This window comes from Pezoporus wallicus, unplaced genomic scaffold (assembly GCF_028554395.1).
Source record: "Pezoporus wallicus isolate ANWC-B61680 ecotype Strahan unplaced genomic scaffold, APGP_CSIRO_Pwel_v1 contig_8075, whole genome shotgun sequence".
Classification (NCBI taxonomy): Eukaryota; Metazoa; Chordata; class Aves; order Psittaciformes; family Psittacidae; genus Pezoporus; species Pezoporus wallicus.
Window position 1 is genome coordinate 121,276 of NW_026641508.1, and position 22,762 is coordinate 144,037.

Here is a 22,762-nt window from a genome sequence, read left to right on the forward strand (position 1 = left end):
TTGGGATTTTGAAATATGTAAGTATGTAAATACTATTAAAGAGTGTTTCAAATCTCCTTCGGTTGCTAGCAGTAATAAACTTTCCAGTCACCTTATTCTTACAGTATTGAGAGGTGAGCAAGGTATAAAACCATGGTTTGCTATTGTTGTTGTGGCTTTGCTTTGACTTCAAGGTGGCATTAGTTGTTTTGTGATTATTAACTAGTTTTGCACTTCTTTCTTGTGATGAATGTCTTTTAGTAATGACACAACTGTACAACTACTGCTGATCTTTAGTATGACCAGTTCTTGGGAGCTCTGTATGTCATCAAGTATTGCTTTCCTTTGCTACCAAGATACTGCTGCAACTCAGGAAATATGTTGTAGTACTTTTTAAAGGAATAATACTGAAAGACTTTTTAAAACCTTTTGTTTAGATTCCATACAAGAAAGAAACTGTTAACTTCTTGTAAGATACAAGAGCTGTTAACTGTCTTGGAAACTTGAAATGCAAGGAGAGATAAGTGTTCCACAGTTCATTAACTAATGCTTCTTCAGAAGCAGTAGCTATTGCAAAATTGGTTTCAATTTACTGGGAATTTTTCAATCTGTTGAGACGGATCTCCATTGGTAGAACAAACCTTTATACTCAGTCTTGCTCATGGGCTTTTATCTACCTGTATTGCAAGGATATACTACAGATGGACAAATACTGGTGGATTATTTAGTACTTCAATTTTTATTATTTTAGAACTTCATAGACATTTTTTTTTAAAAAGAAACAAAAAAACCCCACCCAAACTAATCTTTTAATCCCTGGTTTCCCTGTGACCTCTATTATTTGAGGCTGTAAAAAATATTTTCATTGATAAATCCTGAAGATTTTTGGGTGTTGATCTTGCTGTTCTGTAAATGGGGGGGGAATGACATTTTGTGACATTTTGGGCTCAAAGCTGAAAATTGGTTAAACCTCAGGTGAGAACATAAGGCAGAAAAAGCCTTCTTTGTATTGAATCTTAGTTTTGTATCCACTTTGGTTGCATGGGAGACTTGGCACAACTCTATCTGTCCCGCAGAAGAAAAGTGAGGGAAGGCTGCAGGGCATTTATCTGAAGTTTGTGCACTGCAGAAGTGAAGTGTGATGAAGTAAATAAGGGGAAAGCTGCTGGTGAAATGGCTGTATGGAATGGGAATAGGGAATTTTGTTAGTGTGATGCTCACATTTACTTTGAGGTAAAGACAGGATTTTTAATGTGTGCTTTTTTTTTTTAAGTACTTATACAGAGTCAATCATTTTAACCTTTATTTCTCGTTACTTGTAAATAGTAGGAAGAATTCATGTATAGCTCGGATGTTCTGTCTGTCTGTCAGCATACTGAGTTCAGACAGTCAGTATGCTGGCAGTCATGAAACCAAGGTGGTTATCGGCCATCAGTTTTATATAAGTCTGTTGCAAAATTTAAAAGGCTGACTTGAAAGCATACTTAAATTTTAAGTTTAATCAGTATCTGTAAAAGGAAGGTGTTGTACAGGTTTAATTTTTTTTAATATCTGTAAACCTACCATAATTATGCCTTTTTTTCTACACAGGCATTTGTAAAGGATGTGCATGAAGATTCCATAACAGTTGCATTTGAAAACAAGTAAGTGTATTGCTTCTGTTATACCTATAAATGTCGAGTATTGACCTTGCCTTTAATTAACCCAAATGTAACTTAATAATGTAAAGTAGTATCTTTTAGATAATCCAAGCTTGCTGCTAGCATGTTTTAGAATTATGTTTGATATTTACTATGTTGTGACATTTCTGTATAACTGTTTTTAATAATTCAAATATATTTAAGTACAAAATATAGTAACATGGGTTATGTTGGCATGATAGGCATATTATTGAATTTACATGAAGACAACCCATGTGCAAATAAACCAGCAGTGGTACATGACTGCCTCTCTCATGTTGATGTCTTATTTTAGATATAATAGATTTTGTTATTACAGAATTTGTTCTATAGGTAAGAGATAATAAATACCTGTTGTCTAAGTTAGAAATGAAATTATGTTCCTTTCCCATCATTCCAGGGCATAAAAAGTCAACCTTCCATTATACCGTTTAGTTCAGGCTTCATTTCCTTCAGGAAGGAAAGAATACATTGCTATCCACTTTTTGTTGTGAGTTCTTTATTATAGCATCATCTGTTGTAGTTGGGAAATTATATTCTGTTTTCTTTAAAGATAATCTTTTCTTGTTATGCTCAGTTTATGCAGTCTCTGTTAAAGAAACTGAAAACTAATACTCTGTTCAGGCTGAATCATGATCAAGTTTTCATAGCATATAGTAGGTCCATGAAAAAAAGAAGAAACAGGCTTGTTTTGAAGGAAGTGCCCAAATGTGTTAAGAAATGGTTTTTAACGTATGTTGAGGTTAAACCTGTAAATGTAAATAGAGTAAAAACTGCTGCTGTCAGGTTTCATAACAGTGTAGGTAGCATGAGGGATTCACTTAAGGTGCATAATGGTAATTTTGGTGCATTTTTCCTCATGTATGCATTGGAACTTTAATACATAGAGGCACAAAAATGCCACAGAATTTAAAAACATAAAATGAATGGATTGAAAATATTTAATATCTGTTTACAAAGAAGGTAAAAATGTTAAAGGCCATTCACTGTATTTTTATTTGTAGCTGGCAACCAGAGAGACAAATACCATTCCATGATGTGAGGTTTCCACCACCTGCGGGCTATAATAAAGACATAAACGAAAGTGATGAAGTAGAGGTATGTTTGATCCTTTTACAAAATTTGTGCTGGGAAGTGAGAGAACACTGGATGAAAAATGGTCAGCCAGGCCAGAGGAAGGTTTGCTTCCATGTTATGTGATGTCACCTTTTTTGATTCCAAGTACTACATAACACACAATGTCAAGCATGTCAACAAAAAGATTATGACCTACAGCCATTGTGGAATTCCATGTGCTGTGACCTCTGTGCTGATTTACGAACATGATCAGGGCTTGATTACAGATCAGTTCTTTATCAGAACCGAATTAGTCTAGAAATAGAGGCCATGCTGCAGTTCTTCAGCTACAAGTCAGTAAAGCCTCTATTACCAAAATATCAAGCTGAATGAGATAATCTGTATTACAGGTGTATGTATGTAAAATATGAAAATACATGTGAGTATGTGAATACTTGTATGTAAAGTGGGAGTGGCTTTACTGCAGCACATTCCTGAAACTTCCTTACTTTACAAAATGAAGTTGATTCGTGTAATTACTTTAAAAGATTTACAATTTGTTTGCACACTGTTTAAAGTTAATTTTTATTTCAAAGTTAAGAAAAACACTAAACTTCTTTAGAGTGGATGTGCCACATATACGTGCTGAAGAAGTGTGGATGTGTCCTTGCACTTTCACCCACTCTTGGGACCTCATCAGACCTATAACAAGTAGAAATATTGTTGATTAAGTATTAACAGGTATAAAAGGCTGATTTATTTTTTTTTCCCCTGACTGTATGCAAGACTGAAGTAACTAATGCCCATTAGTTACTGGGCACAATATTATTTATTTGTACAATCTTATACACATAACTACATACTACCTGTATTTGCAGTAGACATTTCAGCTGTTAGGTGCTTGCTGAGTAGTACTTAGAGACTTTATGTACGAATATATTTAGCTGGATTTTGTTCCTATAGCAGAGCTCCTCATCATATTAATGTCAGCTTTTGCAGTGTCTTCTAAAAATGCTACAGATATGTAATCTATTTATTTTGTTTAGGTTTATTCCAGGGCAAATGAAAAAGAACCCTGCTGTTGGTGGTTGGCTAAAGTGAGAATGATAAAGGGTGAGGTAGGAATATGCATATGTATATCTATTTTATATTTACTTATACTTTATCTTATTTTCTAAGCATTTATGTGCATGGTGTTTTAAACTTGTCCCTCTTCATTTTCAAAGAGTTTCTTGATTAGGGCTGTTGTAATTACTATTAACCTCAACCTGAAAAGTTCAAAATTGACATAGTTAACAAAAGGGCCTTGTACTTAATAGTGTAATACTTGCTCTTGTCATAAAATGTGTGGCTTGGATGATTTTATTGTTTTTATATCAGTTCTACGTAATAGAATATGCAGCCTGTGATGCTACCTACAATGAAATCGTCACAATTGAGCGTTTGAGATCTGTGAACCCCAATAAACCTGCAACAAAAGATACTTTTCATAAAATCAAGCTGGCAGTTCCAGAAGATTTAAGGCAAATGTAAGTACATGTAATTCTTTATAACTTACTTAAGGTTTATTTAAGGTAACGTCTCAAGCCTGAGACAGGAAGGAAAAAGAAAAAGCTTTTTATTGCTCTAAATTAGTTTTTAAAATTTTCACGTAAGAGGGTAGAAAATACAAATATGGACATGCTCATAATTCAGAAATTGAGAGGATGATTTTCAAAGAACCCTGGAGAGGGAATACTTTCTTCAAGGTTTTAAGGGTTGTGTGCAGTACAGGGTAAGATTTTTATTCTTCCAGCTCTTCAGTGATGTTCACAGATTAATTTGCATCCATTCTTTGTCAACTTTATTAATTTCAGGTGGTCTCTCTTTCATTGACAGAGTATTTGGAAATCTGTGCAAGTTGATATTTAATAACAAAAGAAAATACTGTCTTATATTGTAAGGCATAATGCATTTTGATGATGGCTGTGGGAATATTGTAAAATAATCAAACCTCCCAAAGTAAGATACAGAAACAGGTGATTTTCTTGCAGAATCTGAAATGTTGTTCTCTTGTAAATATAGCTCTAAAACTCAGATTAATACTGACTTCCACTTTTTACCTTCATATCACTTTCTGCTTTGAGGTACATATATTGCCTCAACACGTAACAAGCTATGAATTCGGTTTATACTAAGATTCTAAAGTTAATGTTATTGTAATCAAGTTCACTATAGCAAGCGGACAGAAGTCTGGTGAAGCAAAACTTAGCATTAGATTGCTGAAGTAGTTACAGTGAAGTCACGCATCATTCTGATTAATGGTGTATTTGGAATTTTGGACTTGCTGATTTTAACAGTTACAGCTTTTTAGCGTAGTCTTGCGTAACTGGTTTGGGATTTCATAGTTAAACACAGTGAAAATTTCAGAAATGTTTCTAATCCTACTTGTGAAAATGAAAGAAAAATTAATAAAATGATAATAGAATATTATCTGTACTAAAAAACAACAGGATATATTTATATTCTTTGTATTAATAAATTAATCTTTCTGGCTGTGAACCATAAATGCAGTGGTTATTATTTTTAGCTTTGTATTATTATTTCTAGGTGTGCCAAAGAGTCTGCACATAAGGACTTCAAAAAGGCAGTTGGAGCTTTTTCTGTAACATACGATTCTGAAAACCACCAGCTTATTATTTTGGTAAGTACCACTGTCTAGCCATATCATTGGTAGTGGTTTGTTTCAAAAGTTCAGTGTAAACCTCTGTGTTTTCTTTCTTCTTACTAATAATTTAGTCAATCAATGATGTAACAACAAAGCGGGCAAATATGCTGATTGATATGCACTTTCGAAGTCTTCGTACCAAGTTATCCCTGATCCTGAGAAATGAAGAAGCAAGCAAGCAGCTGGAGGTATGTTGCTTATTTTTCTTGAAGTATTTTGAGTTTAAAAAAAAAAAACAAACAAAATAAAAAATACTTGTGCATTTCTTAGCTGTTAGGACTTGCATTAGGGTGAAAGTAATTATGTACTGATGCTGTTGTTAGTGCTAAAAAGAGGCAGATGAAGATGGAATCTAATGAAGTTGTTTATTGTTAAAGGGCCTGTTCTTACAAAGGCTCATTTTTATCCGCTCGCATTTTATTTGGCAGGATTTTGTGGGGGATTAAATACAAATACATATATATGTAAGAGATGTGTGTGTGTGTGTATACATGTCTTCATGTATATATACATACATGTATGTCTTCAATAGTTCAAAGCATAAAATAGCTAGCCATTGTTGCATGAAGAGTGCCATGTGTTCAGTAGCTTTTCATTACCATTTGTAAAAATGGATGGGAGTGAATATAACACAATACTGAGAGGGACTAGGACTGGATCTTGCAGAACAACACAATGAAAATGGACGATGGAAGGGCTAAGACTGATGTTGGTAGAATGTTCGAAGGCATGGGTTTGTCTATAGATAAAATGTTAGGAAATCATCTTACAGCAGATACAGCTTCTGATATTCCTGTGACTGGAGAGTGGGTGTTGACTGGCAAGGAGCTTGACTCATACTTGTCCATGGGAAAAAAAAAAAGAAAGAAAAAGTGTAGGCTAGGAAATAAGGGGATCTTTGTACAGTAGAATTAACATTTCTTCATGGTTTTTCTCCTATCTACAAATCAGAAAAAATAGCATTTCTGAAAACTTCTTTTTAGGTTCAGTGTCAAGAGCTAGAAGTACTTGCTCAAACTATTTTAATTGTTTTACATGGGTGTACAGCAGTTCTGTTACTTCAGAACCAGGTTTCATTCCCCACCCCTACACCCCAAGTGTTACCTCTGTTTGGCCCTAACTTGAAGTGGGATGTGGTGTAGTAGTTCAGGCCTCTTGTATCCAGTAAGTGCACTCATTGTTACATGAAGCTCTCTTCTTTTTTTTTTCTCTTTTTAGTCTATTGTTTTCTATATTCCAGAGCTGTAATTCAAGTTTGATCTGTTCCTGATTTTTCTCAAGACCAAGAAAGGAGCAGTTTCTTCTTATCGGTGTTCCTTTTTGAACACTCCACTGTAGCTCTTCAGCAATCCATTCTTCTGTCTTCCTCCAGAACTGACAATTGTGTGGGTAGTTTACCTCTTGAAGTGCAAAGTGTTATTTTGGGGGTGGGAAGAGCAACAGTCTCCTTAGAGCTAATTCTCTTTACATGCCCCCACAAATGCATGCACCAACAGCTGTTGTCATTGATTCCTTTCCCAAACTAATCTTTGATTCTTGCTGTCATTGTAAGGATGAACCTTTCTGCTCCTGTGAAGGACTCAAGAACTTAATTTGGTTCTCACTATAAAACCATTATTGGACTTTAGTTTCTACCTGAGCAGTACTTATGTGAAGATTATGAGATAAATATATATGATTATAATTTGCATGACAGAAGTTGGCTGGCTATCTTTCATGCTGGCATTTTTTTCCTGCGTTTAAAATAAATACATAGTCAATTTCAACCAAACCTGAAAAGCTTCAGGTAGTAAAAGTCATACTTCATGATTTCTTTGAGACCCTGACATACAAACAGGCAGCAGAAGCCCATCTGCAGAGGACATACTTCGTGAATGCTTAGGGCTTTACTGCATTATTATTAATAGTTCATTGTTTCCATCAATCTCTTTTCTGTGTTTAATACTGCCTTTTTTTTTATGTCTGCCTTTTTTTTTTTTTCCTTCTAGCAGTTTTAACTTTCTGGGCCATAATCACTGGACCAGCTTCTTTTTGCTTGATTTTTTTTTTTTTTTTTCTTCTTTCCATTTGTTGTATCTTGTACCTTCTTTTCTGCATATTAGCTTGACTTGCATGGTTTTCCAACCTGGCTTTTAGAGTATCAAGTAAAATAACAAATGGGTTTTTGTTTGCCAGTAGCTGTGACTTACTTGTGGTGGGTTGTTTTTTGACATGCTATAAAAAGCTTGAATTTACAAGTGTACTTTTGCATTCTGGTTTGTATTTTATTCTGTTTAAATGAAGTTCAGTCCTGGTCTCTAAGTAGGTAGGGATACATTATTTACATAGTTGTTTGTAACTAATTTATTGGAAGTAAGCAGAGTAATTTATTTCTTATGTTTAAAGACCTATCTTGTAGTACTGCGTAACTTGCACTAAAATATTAGCTTTTCTATAAGTAATGTAACTACAGGTTGACTATCACAGCCAAAGTCCCCAGTGATGATGTAGCTTCATCTTTTCTACATATTGTAGATGACAGTGTTAACCAGTCATTGACTTGATCAGCCTGTTCTCCACTCGCGTGTGTGCAGTCTATAGCAGGTGTCAACTGGTAAACTGGCATTTGCATGCCAATCCAAACCTATTAGATTCAGATCTATTAGAATGTGGATCTGTGAGCATTTAAAATAATGTTTGCTTTCTGAGTTGTCTGTAATCTAGTTAATAAAGTACTTGATAGAGCTCTCTGTCTATATGAAGCATTTCATGACACTTGGATACTTGCACTGTTATTTACTGTAGCCAGTTCTCTGTGACTGTGATTTAGCACAGGATATTTATCAACAACTTTAAGCAGGAGCAGGTCAGGTAACAGTAGCAGTTTAGCTGGGACAGAATAGGGCTTATTGTGGGCACTTTCCTGATGTTTTCTCAACCTCTGCTGGATTACATTGCTGAGGTGAAACTACTAATTTAATGTGTGCTTGTATATGTCTTCACAGTAGTTACAGCTTTGTGATGCAGAATCGTGTAGGATTGTAGATCTTTGCTCTAGAAAGATAACAGATCTTTGTTTTTAAATTATTCCTTTTTTATAAAATACTCTTTCTGGTTTACTTGCTATTGAATTTCTAACTGTGGTAATCTATTATGTGACAAATCTTAAATTCTCAGATTGACCCTTCTGTCTTGGTACAAGTGTGATTCCTGGATGAAATTCTTAACATACTTGTTCCCTAAATTCAAGCACTGTTGCAGTAACACTGTAAATTTCATTTGTTTTGCATAGGCATGGATTCTTCATTTTATTTTTTAAGTGCAGTAAATACCCACAGTTGCGATGTTTTTTTATGTAGTTTTTGTGTCCAGTGATTGAGTTACTGATGTTTCCCACTACCTGTTGAAATGGGTGCAGGGTTGGTTGTTTTGGGTTTTTTTGCAAAGATCATTAGGTTTGCTTGAATAATTAACACAGCTACTATTTTATTAACTTACATGAATGTTGTCTTACCTAGTAACACTTAAAACCTGTAGATACTCTGTGGCAATTCAAAATACAGAGGTGTCAGTGCAGCTGGAGGCTAGCCTTATGTTAATGTTGAAAAGGTGATATTAGGACTTGTGAAGAAGAAACTTCAGTGCTCTTGAAGTGAAAATAAGTAAGTGCTGTTAAAGGATTGATTAAAATAAAATTAGGTTAAGTACCTGATAAAAGAAGTGGCTCTAAATTTATGTTGATTTTTCTCTCCAGTTTATTAAAAATTAAAGTAAGCTAACATTATCTTTTTCATCAGAGCTCTAGACAACTTGCATCACGATTTCATGAACAGTTTGTTGTACGTGAAGACCTGATGGGTCTGGCCATTGGCACTCACGGTGCTAATATTCAGCAAGCCAGAAAAGTCCCTGGAGTAACTGCCATTGATCTTGATGAGGATACTTGCACATTCCATATTTATGGAGAGGTAAGTTACCTTCTTTAGCTCTTCAGAAAAACCACACTTGGGAAAATGCATCTTGTTTCTGTCATATATCTGTCTATTTTAGGATCAAGATGCAGTGAAAAAGGCAAGAAGTTACCTTGAATTTGCTGAAGACGTCATACAAGTTCCAAGGAATTTAGTAGGTATGTCAGTTCTGGAGGCTGTGTGATAGTAGGGAAAAACGCTTTCTGAGAACTGGTTTTTCTTTTAGAATGGTGGCAGGGTACAAGTTTGAAGAAGTTCTCATTGTGAGAAGGTTCTTGGTGGTACAAAGTGTTAGGGTGTGGGGCTCTGTTGCTTTGTTTTCCAGCTTCATGCAGAGTTCTTACGGACACATCTGCCTTCAGTACATTGTAAGAAATTACCTTCTGATTTGCAGTTCAGGGATATCTTAAACTAGAAGCAATGTGATGATGTTTAAATACCAGGTAGAAAAGATTCTGCATTGAGCCAGAGAATTAAATTACTTCCTCCGAAGATGTCCAGATATTAGTTCGGCTGTACAGCAGATGAATCTTCAGTCTTGCATTTTAATAATATATTTTGAATTACTTCAGTTCTGAAGCCGATTTAAAATCGGTAGTTTTCCCTTCTTCACTCCCCCCTGATGGTACTGGTGATAAAATAATGATGGCAACTTATTTCTGCTTAACTAGAGGTTTTAATTTCTTTGTTTTCTGTTTAGAACTTTGCAGTTATTTCTGTTTCATTAGAACTATGCTTCTTGGCCTAGATCCTTTAGAATATGAAACTGGCTGAACCATATGTTCGATCCAAAATAAACTATGTTAGATAATTTGCTTTTTTAAACTCCTAATAATTAACCAGAAAACTAATAATTTGCTTTAAAAAGGCAGAAGCCTTTTTTTCTTTTAATACAGTATTGATAAGCTGAATCTTTGTATAAAGAGAATGCATCTGGCTTTTTCTACTTAATTATTCTTTAAAAAATTTTAAACCAAACATCAACAAAAAAGAAAAAATAAAACCCACTACCCAAGACGCAGCCTTTTTTCAAGGCTGCCTGGAAATTAATAACCTGAAACATAGGCTGAGAACATTCACATCCTGTCCTTTACTACTTTTTAGTATTTTATATATGTTGCCAAATGCTAACTAAAACCTATGCAGGATTTTCTTCTGTTTTTATTTATTTATTTAAAATCACTACCAATGCTTTTTTATATTTCTTAGAAAGCTGCTGTTACATTTTACAGCAAAGTGTAATGGAATAAAGTACTTGAAGAAGTTTTTGAGTGTCAGACCAGCCTTTATCATCGATGAAGAATGTTTTTGCCATCTTTTTGTCATGTTTTTTACAAAATAAGTTTTAAAAATTCATGGTAGAAAAATTGGAACACAAAATTAACATTTTTTTGGAACAAAATTAACATTAACTTCACCTGATTCAACTAAATTTTTTGTGAACGAACTCAGTTTTGCTTTGTTCTCTACCCAAAAGGTAGTTACAGCAAATGTAAGCACAGTTAATGACATGGTTTAGTGGTGGACTTGGCAGTCCTGGAGTAATGGTCACACTTAATGATCTTAAAGATCTTTGCCAACCTGGTTGATTCTGTTATTGTAAAAGGGGTTTTGGAATTGGTGGATTTTGGGTTGGTTTTTTTTTTAAGTGCAGTCAGCAATGTTTATTTGTAAATCACTAAAGTTACTTTAAACCTACCAAAGCAAAACCAAATTATATAGGATACTTAATGTTTTTATAATCAATAACCTAATTTCAGTTATATACAAAGGTAAGGCATTTGTGGTTGAATTTCCTTTCTTCTCCTACGGGAGCTTTGAAAAAGAGACAAAATATACCCATTTAAACTTTCATAATAAAGTACCTCTCTTCCTGTATGCTGCAGTGGTTGCTTTGGAACATTACCAAAGTTAAGACCACAAACTTGGACGTTTTAGTTCATGGCTCATTAACTAAATATTTGTTGTGGAGTATTAAGTCATTTTTGACAAGTTCTTGCACTGGTACTCATTACTCTTGTTTACTTAGAGAACAGTAATGCTCTCAGGTTTGGAGGGAAAACTTTAAATGTGTAATGTTATATCTGTTTGGTTTTTTTTCTCTGTAGGAAAAGTAATAGGAAAAAATGGAAAACTGATTCAGGAGATAGTGGACAAATCTGGTGTTGTAAGAGTGAGAATTGAGGCTGAAAATGATAAAAATATTCCACAAGAAGAGGTATGTTTTTCAGTTAATGTGATTTCTGTAGGTGTTCATTGGTTGTTATAGTCTATGCAGTGATAAACTTAATTCTTCCTTGTGCCTTCATAGTAGTAAGATAAAGTTTTGATTAATGTGTGATTTTTTCTGATGGAATCTATATTTCCTTATTAATGTTGAGGGGCATTTTTATATAAATTTGGCTTGTTACCTGGTTCTGAAAAACGCTTTCAGAAATATTTTGGTTGATGCATCTTCTTAGAGATTTCATTTTATTCCTGTTACAAGCAGTGACACTTTGCCAGGGCTTGTTAACCTATAAATCAGTATGTAGGAACTTAGTGTTTTCACTCATTGTTTTGAGCTTGATCTCTTAAGATTTTACCTGTTTTAATTTATTAGTAATTTCTCATAATGTAATTAGAAGCGTGTACATTATGTATAAACCCTTATTTTTTTTTAAGTATTGTCTGAATTTACAGTAGCCTATAAAAATGTAAACCGAAATAAAATCAAGCATGATCAATGTGAAGCTCCAGGTTTGCACAGGAGGGTTGTCAGCTTACGAAGTCTTGAACCTTGTAATTGGAGGCACTTCTATGTGGAGCTGTGTTGAGGGGAAAGGTTGCAGGTTTGCAAGGAGAGATTCACACATGAAGCTATCAATATCTCAATGCAAAAAGATTTCTTGCAATTTCAAATGTGAAATGTGCTTAAAGAAAACTGAATTGCCATTATTTTACCTGGAAATCTAAATATGTGCCAAATAAGAAGCCTTTGCTACTTTGAATAAGACATTAAATGCTTTTCTGGAACCCTTATGTTCTTGCTTATTTACTTACTCTTTTATCACTGTAAAACTTATGGAAGACCTAGAATTTCCACCTTTCTGTAAATGATGGCTAAGCAATTAAATTTTGGATTTTTTTTTTTTACTACTTGTTTCAAATCTATTTGAAAAAATAAAATGGTCAATGTTTAGATTTAAAGGATTCAATGCTATGTCATATTTAATTACTGATGATAAATTTTTGCAGCATAAAATTCTTGAACTAGCTTAATAAGCGAGAAGGTGCTATTATTGCTGCAGGCCAAAACTTTCAACATTTTAATGTGTTAGACTACAGAGTAATAGAAGGATAAAAGAACAAATAGTCATGGCTTCAATTAGTATGTTAGGTTTTCTTTTTTTCTTCAGGCTTGAAATAGCTTATTATTTGATGTTCTTCAATCCAAAACTCTGCTTTTAAGGATAAACTTGAAAGGCTTTTTTTTTTTACCTGGCAAGTTCTGCATTCACACCTCTGTTTTCCCTGTTAATGACACTGCTAACACTGGCATTGCTTGTACAGCTTCACCTGTTAGTTATGTCATGCCAGGAGCAACACAGAAACCTGAGATCAAATCTTGGCAGTTAAGAATTAGTTGTTGTAAGTTTATTTGTATTTCATATTTGAAATAAGTGTACATTAATCCTCCCATGTGTTAACTTTGATATTAGCAGCTCTTCTTTACAAAAAAAGAACAGTAGTTAAGTTTGAAATTTTAATACAGCATTGGGTTCTTTTTCATATGACTGAGATTTTTAATACCACCCATAAATTTCAGGTGCAATTTCATAAATCCCATAATTTTATAACAGGCTCTTTAGGTTTTTTCATCTTTTTAAAATGATAGGTACTGCTTGTTAGAGTAGTATACATTTTTATTTCTTATTCATGTAAGGTCTGCTCAGCCTTCACCACTGAAACCAGGTTGAAGATTGGTACTTTTGCTTTCATGACAGAAATGAAGTTCAACAAATAAGCACTTTGATGCTTTTGTATGGCTAAAATTGCTTGACTTTGTTACCAGCTCATATTCTTCGTAGTTGGCATTGCTATACCTAGAATCCACTGTTAAATGCCATTTCCTTAAATCCCTTTTCAAGTCAATAGTCTTGTGATCTTCTAAAAATTGATTCTACATACTAGTTAATGCCAGTTCAGTAGTAATTTAATTGCTGTTTATCAGGTTGTATTAAATATTTATAAAACTTAAATTTCCCCAGATAATAAAACATTTCAATCAACAGTGCCTGTGGCCAAAAGTGTTTATAATGCTCATGAAAGTTACTGTTGAGGCTTCTTACGATTATAGGACTGCGTAATGTTTTTTTTCTTCTTTGTTGTTTAATGCAAATGTGTAAGATCTAGCAAGTGTTTTGTATGTGAAAGAAAGAGGGGAGAAAAAGAATCAAATTACAAACGTGCCACTCTTGGGGAACATCAGCATACTGTGCATTTATTTTTTTTAAGATGTTTGTGTCTCAGTCCACTCTTGGTAATTAACTCTCCTTTGGAATGCAGTCCTGTCAAGGGTGTGTGTACAGTTAAGATTAAGGCTGCTGTGTTTGAGGCTTTCAGGTTGACTTTTGCAGTCCACAGTGAAGCTTATACTGATATGGTGAGGGTGCAGCTGGTACAAGAATCGAGTAGTTTGAAGCTGGCTCACTGAGTCCATGTGGGCTGCAATCACACCTCTGAAAGGCTGCACAGACCTATTTTAGTGTTGGGAGTTTTGGTTTGGAAATTATCCTTGTATCTGTTTAAAGTTGTTTTCTGCACTTAGGGGGGCCCTTTTAGGTATGTATCTTGGCATGCTTTGCCCATCTAAGTCTTTAGATTTTTTTTCTCCAAGTGTTAATTTTGAGCATTAGGATTTCTAGCTCTACAAAATGCTTGAAAGGTAAAAGAAATGTAACTTAGTAATTGCTATCTGAAGTACTAACTCTTTCTTAAATATTTTTTGTTTGCCTTTTACAAATTGAGATATCTTCAAGAAGGATTGGTATTGATTTTGCTTTTTAAAAAAATCAAAGGTTTCTTTACTGACATAGATTGAAAGAACCTGGTATGAGAGGGCAGGAGTGTGATCAACAAAGGTGGTGTTAATTTTGAAGGGAGGAAACCTGAAATCTTTTGAATTGCCCCTCTTAAAATTTATTAGAATTGTTGGTATTGTAATGCACATGATCTTAAGTTTTCGTATTTAAAAAAAAGCTCTTTGCATAAAGGGAATTAATTTACGTGATGGAGCCAACATTGAAATTTAAATATACTGTTGCCTCATTTATTTTAATTTATGCTTATCCATGTTGTAAGAATTGTTTTGAAGTTTTATAGTAATGTTAGATTCTCATTTATATTTGATGCTTAATAACCATAAGGCTGCTGTTGCTGTGTTTTAGGGAATGGTACCATTTGTGTTTGTGGGAACCAAGGACAGCATCACTAATGCAACTGTTCTTCTGGATTATCATCTTAATTATTTAAAGGTGAGGAAAATGACTTTGCCACTGAACTTTTTCTATTAATGCTTAATATGGTAACAAGATGATGACCAAAATCTGTTTAGGCCTCAGCAGGTTTTCACTGTAAAAGGCTTCTTGTAGAAGTCACCTTCTATTAAAAGAATAATTTATGTGCAGTATGGGGGAAACACAGTTTTTATCAGAATGCAAAATGGAATATGAAAAAAATCTATCTAAAACTGCTGACAACTTTATATGCAAGAAATAGTTAAATTCTCATGCAACTGCAAAGCAAACGGTGTTCTATGCAGAGATCTTGTGTACAGTGGGCATTTTATTTGAAAACCCTAAATTTCTTTTTCTGTAGTTAATTGACATTTCATACTTGTGGATGTTTTAGAGGCAATTCGGCTTTATAAGCTGCGTTTGCCTCTAGGCTTTATCACTTCTCTAGTAGTCAGCAGTACTTGTCTTTTGTGTGGGGAGCAAAAAATATTCCACATTATTGCTTACAGTTACTTTTGATTATAGTTATTATGGCCAGGTATCCCATCTTTGATGGCAGGGCCAGATGGTAATAGTAAGGACTACTTGGAGTTCTTTTAAATATATTCTTTCATTTCTTTTGAAACCTCCAAACCATTAACTTGATACATGTCCTGTCTGTGCTGTAGCTGTAAGTCAATCTTTGAGAATGCTAAACTTTCTGTACATAGCTAAAGGAAACTTTTCACAACAGATATCAGAGCAGCTAGAAGAAGAAATTACTTTTGTTTCCTGCTCACTAACTATACCTTTTAATCCTGCTTGCAAAGTCCTTGGATTTATCAGTGTTTTGGAGAAGATATAAAGCAGCTCTGCAGCTATCGGGTAATGGAGGCCCAGAAGGACCATTTGAAAACTGTTACTGAATATCAAGCACATTTCTTGCATGCTCGTTATTATTTTGGAAGATATTTCTGGTTTAACTTCTTCAGCTGCCTTAAATGAGTACTTGCATATGAGTCAGTAGTTAGATGGGCAATGACATGAGTGGAAAGTGCTTAATAGCCCAGCATTTTTTATTATATTTTTTTTTAGGTTCTTAATTTCACTGTCAATTAGGGTCACTTTTTCTTAGTATTGTCCTTGTAACTTTTCTGAACAGAAAGGCAGATATAAGTGTTCATCAGTCTGTATAACAACTGGAGAATAGATTATGATTTCAGAGGTTTTTATCCTGGCATTCTAATCTCAGTTAACATATATACACACACAGAATTTTAATCATCTCAGTGGCCTCTTGCCCTGTGGTTCAGTTTCAGAATCATGTCCTCCAGCTCACTGACAGGAAGTGGAACTGACTCCAAGCAAAGTTTACTAAAGAAACTTTCTGTAAGATACAGAATAAGGCATCAATATCAAATTGGTGTTTGTCTTTCTTTTTTTCTGTGAAAGAATAAAGCAGACTTGTCTGGAGCAACTCTTAATGTAGTGAGATTCTGAGAGGAAGGAGAAAAACTAATACCAGGATCACAGCCCCAGACTTCAGGGAAGTAGACTGGCCTGTTCAGGGATCTGCTTGGAAGAATCATATGACATGCATTCCTGGAAAGAATAACAGGCCCAGGAGAGCTAGCTTGAACTCCCAAGTTCAAGAATAGTCCATCTTGATATGCTGGCAGTCACACAAAAGTAACAGGAGGCCTGCATGGAAGATCAAGGAGCTTGTGGCAAAATTCATATACAAAAAGGAAGCATACAAGAAGTGGAAGTAAGGACAGGTGACCCGGGAGAAACATAAAGACACAATCTGAATTTGCAGGGATGAGTTTGGGAAAGTCAAAGTCCATCTGGAGTTGAATATGGCAAGGGATGTGAAGGGCAACAGGAAGGGCTTCTGCAGGTATATTGGCAGCAAAAGAGCGATTAGAGAAAACGCAGGCCTGCTGCTGAATGGAGTCGGGAACTTGGTCACAAAGAATAGCATTCAGTACCTTGTCCTTCACTTTTTTTAATTGTTAAAATTTATCCTACAGAATAGCAGGCCCCTTAAATCATTGAGAGGGTCTGGACTAATAAAGACATACTTACTAAAGGAGGATTGAGCTAGGGAACATGTAGATTAATAACACAAAAAGGGATATACACAAGAAGGGATATACACAAGCAGGGCCTGATGAGATGCAGCCCTGAGTGCCACGGGATCTTGTGAAAGTCCTGGCTGGACAATGTGATCTCAAGAGGTCCCTTCCAACGTCCTGTTGAAAATTCCATAAATGGCTAAGGGGAAAAAAAGAAGTGGTTGCCACTTTTTGGTGTTAGCTAGACAGCATCTCAGACTGAGAAGAATACTTTCTGAATATGTGTAACTGAATAATTGTTGTTTGTGTCTATTTCCTTTAGTGGTTGTGAGTGGGAACAATTTTGTGTGCTGGCTGTTCTTCTATGGCAGAATTAAAGCACTTTGCTCTCTATGCTTCCTCACATTACTAATATTACTCATTATATTATTTATTATAATTTAGTAGAATTTAACAGCAGTGTAGCCTCTAGCCTTTTTATTAAACAGCAGTTTAATAAACTACATCTTAATTGTTTAATAACTTTGATATTTGTTGCGTGCTTGTGTTGGAATCTAGACAGTTTAAATTATGCCATGGATAGAATGCTATAAATGGATGATATTACTGTCTTCAGAAATAAAGTTGTGTTCATTTCTCTGGTTAAATAATGTTTAACTTAAGCCTAAAGATTTCATAAATTTAATACTGAAGTCTAGTTAACTGTATCTCCTGAACTCTAAATGATGTTTCTTGATAGATCTATTATAAACAAACCTAAACTTGCCAACTTTGCCAGTTATATTGATAGCAAAATATTTGAACATTTGAAAGTTGTGGGTTGTTTTGGTTTGTTTTGTTGGTTTGTTTTTTTTTCCATAAACTGATTATTCTCAAAGCCAAGCTACTGATGTATTAAGTAGATCATATCAACATATAAGTGCTCTTTGAAAACTGCATGTCTGCGCATTTAGATGATTAAGTAGTGGTTATGCATGACTTGCTATGCTTGTGTTTGTGTAGGAAGTGGACCAGCTGCGTTTGGAAAGATTGCAAATTGATGAGCAGCTTCGACAGATTGGAGCTACTTCTAGGCCACTACCAAATCGTACAGATAAGGAAAAAGGGTACATGGCTGATGATGGTCCAGGACTTGGACGTGGTAGTCGACCTTACAGAAACAGGGGGCATAGCAGACGTGGTCCAGGTTATGCTTCAGGTAGGTAACTGGAAGTACACTGACAGTTTTAAAAGCAGCCTATTGGACTTCTCATTTCTTGAAAAAAGGCTGAACTTGGAAACAGAGCTGTTAAAACAAGTTCAGTTAATACTGAATAATAGAATGATATGGGTTGGGAAGGACCTTTAAAGTTCACCTTGGTCAGAGTAAACATTACTTAGCAATAACTAAAAACATCAGTGTTATCAGCATTCTCAGGCTGAAAGTCAAAAACACAGCTTTGCAGCAGCTAGGAAGAAGGAAAAAAATGACTGCTACTGCTGAGCCCAGGACAAGTTCCAAATGCCCGCCATGGGTGGGGACACCTTCCACTAGACCAGATTGCTCCAAGCCCTGTCCAGCCTGGCCTTGAACACTGCAGTGAATGGGGCAGCCACAGCTTTTCCAGGCAACCTCTGCCAGGGCCACACCACCCTCACAGTAAAGACCTTCTTCCTAATACCTAATCTAAATCTACACTGTCAGTTTAAAGCCATTCTCCCTTGTCAAAAGCTCCTCTCCAGTTTTCCTGTAGGGCCTCCTTTAGGTACTGGGAGGCTGCTGTAATGTCTCCCTGGAGCTGCCTTCTCTCCAGACTGAACAAGCACAGCTCTCTCTCAGCCTGTCTCCATAGCAGAGGTGCTCCTCTGATCATTTTTATGGCCTCTGGACTTGTTCAAGCAGGTCGATGCCCCTCTTATGTTGGGAGGCACCACAACTGCACACAGTACTACAGGTGGGGTCTAATGAGAATGGAGAGCATCACTTCCCTCATTTCTTTTGATGCAGCCCAGCATACAGTCAGCTTTCTGAGCTGCAAGCATGTACTGCAAGCTCATATTGAGCTTCTCATCAATCATCTCAAGTCTTTTTCCTTGGGGCTGCTCTCGGTCCAGTCTGACAGATGGACCACATCAGACCTCCGTAGGCCAGGTTTCTCAAAAGTCCCACAGTCTAAATAGGTCAACCCCTGGTTGTGTTACAGGGGTCCTGTAACCATTCCATGATTCACCAGATTTGTGTGGCCTTTTCAAACCCCTACTCTTTGAGTAGGATTGATGAGGAAATGCCTGTGCTTGAATCCCTTACCACCATTCCTAGGCCTCTGTAACAATTCTTGATACTCTTCTGACTGCTCCTGGCAGTATTTCTGGTGCCCACATGGAACAACAGCAGTGGATAACAGTCAGTGAACTGCGCAAGTCTTGGTAGTTGACTTGAGTATTAATATTTGAAGATTACATAGATATTTATGCTACAGATAATATTCTTAGTAAAATGTAGTGCTTATATGTCATCTATGCTTATTACCATGCAGTTCCTGTCTCTTACAGCATGCTTATGTCTTCTGCATTATGAACTCTTAAGACAAGGATTTTTATCGGTTTTGAACAGGTCTTAATTATAAAGCTACAGTTTTCAATTGAGCCTATAAGAGACTATCTTAATGTAAATGTTTGTAAGTGGTGCTATGTAGCTCTATGTGCAGGAAAACTGTTTTTCTCATATTAAAATGAACTTGTATGTTTTTACTGGAAGGGCATAGTCACTGAAATAGTGTTCCTCTGTAAAACCCTGTATAATTCATTAATGAATGGCTTTCAGGATTGTGCTTCTTTAGAGCAATCTGTTACTGCTGTCTATAACATAGGTCAGCTGGTGTTTGTCCTGACTGAAAGGCCTGAGGCATGAGCTTAATAAGACAGCTACATAATAAAATTAATGTCTTTGCTGAAGCCATTTTGCTGTTTTTAGAAGATGAGAGCTCACCTGGCTAATAACAGAGTTATGGGGGGGGGCATGCATTTGGGAAAAGACCCAGTTTTTATGAGTGAAGGTGATCTATTAACTGGAAAAACTGTAATGGACTTTTACTTTGAATTTGTTACATTTCTAGCATTCTGACTTTGTTTTCTGCTTTTGCAGTGTGTTACAGCCTGTTTCATGATGGAACTTTTTCTTTTGATAGAGGAATTGTGGTGAGGGCAGACAGGACAGGTTATATTCAGACCTAGGTTTTAGAAATACGACGAAGTTTAGGCTATGAGCCTTACGCTTTACAAGACTTAATACATACCAATAATATATTGATAGGCTGATAACACAAAGTAACTATAAACATAGGGCAAGATTATTTAACCTTAAACACACTTCTTTTACTTATATCTGTCTTGATTTTTTTTTTTTGAAGTTATATATATAACACAAATTTCCGTGTTATCTGTGATATAGAGGTTGGGAGGCAAAATAAAATCTCAGAACCGTGTATTAACGAAAAAAAAGTAGTTTTTTAAATGCATACTTTTTTTCAATCTACTCTAGTATTTTCATGCTAAGCTACACTGGCATGTTTGGATTTTTTTTTTATCCTCTTGATAGGAACTAATTCTGAAGCATCAAATGCTTCTGAAACAGAATCTGATCACAGAGATGAACTTAGCGATTGGTCAGCAGCCCCAGCAGAAGAAGAGCGAGACAACTACCTTCGTAGAGGAGATGGACGGAGACGTGGAGGTGGTGCAAGAGGGCAAGGAGGGAGGGGGCGTGGAGGATTCAAAGGTAAATGTAGACCTCATTTTGAAGAAGAGGTCAGTGTTGGAATCCATACACAAAGTCACTCCTGTTTTGTAGTCTGCTCTGTCCCAGTGGCTGCTTCGATTTCTCACCACTTTGTCAATTTCTCAAATTGAGTATTTAGTTTCAGATGTGTTGAATGTTAACAGAGGGAAATAACCCCTTTTGACCTTCTGGCCACACTCTAACACAATCCATTAGTTGGCTGTCATTGTTGCAACAGCATGCTCTTATCTTACTCAAGTTGTCCACCAGGACAGTTCCTTTTTTGTGGAGCTATTGCATACAATCAATCCACAGTGTGTGCTGTTGCCTGGAGTTATCTTGTTGAAGCTATGGGACTTGGGATTCATCTATAAAGCTAATGAGTCTTCTGTCGACCCATTCCTTCAGCTTGTTGAGGTCCTTGTGATTAGTGGCCCTGACCTTCTGTGTATCAAACAACTTCCCACAGTTTGGTGTCATATGCAGAATTGCTGAGGAGGCATTCCATACCAGTGTCTCTTTATAGATTATGTAAAGCCACTCTTCCAAATATAAATTTGGATAGCATTCTTAATCTTTTGCTTTCCTAATATGCATCTTGTCTCAAGTTTGTGGGCTGTGCCTTCACACATAGAGGTCAAGAAACCAAGTTGTAGTTTGTCAGTGGACGTATAAAACATTTTTCTGATGTGTTACTAGTTCATCTGTCTGTATTCCAATCATCTTGTATTTGATTTTCATGCAACAGGATAGCATAAGGTTGTAATTTGTGTTCAGTGGAAAGCATCATGCAAAAGTAAGATGTGAGAATAAGCAAGCTTAATACATACGTTACATAATGTGAAAATATATTACACTTACTTGTTCAAAGATTGTCTACAACTCTGCTTATTTCTTGAAATGTTTTTTTCAGTAAGACCTTTTCTAAAAAAAAGGTAATGTGGAATTGAGAGAGCAAAGAAGCCGTTAGAAACCGTGTGAACACGTTAAACCTTACTGAAATTGACTGTGTTCTTTTCTGTGGTTAACGATTTTGAGAGGTCAGTAGATAGTCACTTTTACACTGTGGTGGTTTTAAACACTTGGATTTGTCTCCTTTGGTTACACCTGAGAACATTTTGGTAATGATTCTTGGCCCATAGTTTCAGAACTGTTATGTTAAGAATATTTAATGCTCCTTAGCGTGAAAATTTTCAAGTCATTCCATATTATGCTTGCATAAATCTTAAGTAGAATAAGATACGCCCTTGTCAAGCAACTTAGTAAGTTAATTCTTCTTACAGGAAATGATGAACAGTCACGATCAGATAATCGTCAGCGTAACTCCAGAGATGCAAAAGGGAGAACCACAGATGGATCTCTTGAGGTAATTCTTCTCTTACTGGATATCTGCAGTGTTAAAAAATGCATGTGTCCTATGCTGACATTAGAATCTTCAAAGACCTAGCTGACACAGTAGCCTTGTGGTTCCTTATTCCCTAATTCCCTGATCAGATCTACAAGAGTTCTGTGTCATTTTTGTAACTTACATCTAGGAATTTGAGCATATCAGGCTGTGTAATGATGCAGCTTTGTGATGTGATCTTAGCTCTTTGGTTTAGAACTCGGAGTCCTAAGGATTTACTAGCCAGTTTGATTTCAGTCTTTGTTCTTACTAGCTTTTTGGTTTTAGCTTTTATTTCTTTGTGTTTTTTGTGTTTTTATGTTGCCTATATATCTGAGGAAGGAGAATTCTTAATGCAAGTACGTTTTGTTGCATATATTTATTCAGGATGATATTTTATGTATATATTTAAAGTTTCCCCACGTGGAAACTGTTCTTGCTTCAATGATAATGTGTACAAACCTACCAATTTTAGCTGCATAGGATGAGTTATGTTGGGAGGAAGAAATAATAAGTAACTGTAAGCTGCTACCTTCTGTGTGGTACTGGGAGTCATGGTTCCAAAGGGAGGTGGAGATGACTTTTGGTCTGGTTTTAGAAAGCCTGTTTAAGAAAAGAGGAGATAAAAAAATGGAACAAGTGACCAAATGCTTAATTTTCCAGCCTGAGCCTGAAGGTGTAGTACCTGAATATGC

At 35.7% G+C, this 22,762-nt stretch overlaps 1 protein-coding gene across 3 annotated transcripts in view; it reads left to right on the top strand.

The window, feature by feature from the left end:
- Nucleotides 1-22,762, top strand: part of FMR1 (fragile X messenger ribonucleoprotein 1) — a 30,823-nt gene that overhangs the window by 6,800 nt on the left and 1,261 nt on the right. For all 3 annotated transcript variants that reach the window (XM_057424090.1, XM_057424091.1, XM_057424092.1), the window contains exons 2-14: nucleotides 1,570-1,622; nucleotides 2,663-2,756; nucleotides 3,761-3,832; nucleotides 4,095-4,243; nucleotides 5,304-5,397; nucleotides 5,493-5,609; nucleotides 9,198-9,368; nucleotides 9,451-9,529; nucleotides 11,480-11,589; nucleotides 14,801-14,887; nucleotides 17,929-18,124; nucleotides 20,504-20,683; nucleotides 21,967-22,049. In XM_057424090.1, the coding sequence (XP_057280073.1) occupies nucleotides 1,570-1,622; nucleotides 2,663-2,756; nucleotides 3,761-3,832; nucleotides 4,095-4,243; nucleotides 5,304-5,397; nucleotides 5,493-5,609; nucleotides 9,198-9,368; nucleotides 9,451-9,529; nucleotides 11,480-11,589; nucleotides 14,801-14,887; nucleotides 17,929-18,124; nucleotides 20,504-20,683; nucleotides 21,967-22,049 (1,485 nt within the window). The remainder of the gene's footprint in view (nucleotides 1-1,569; nucleotides 1,623-2,662; nucleotides 2,757-3,760; nucleotides 3,833-4,094; nucleotides 4,244-5,303; nucleotides 5,398-5,492; nucleotides 5,610-9,197; nucleotides 9,369-9,450; nucleotides 9,530-11,479; nucleotides 11,590-14,800; nucleotides 14,888-17,928; nucleotides 18,125-20,503; nucleotides 20,684-21,966; nucleotides 22,050-22,762) is intronic.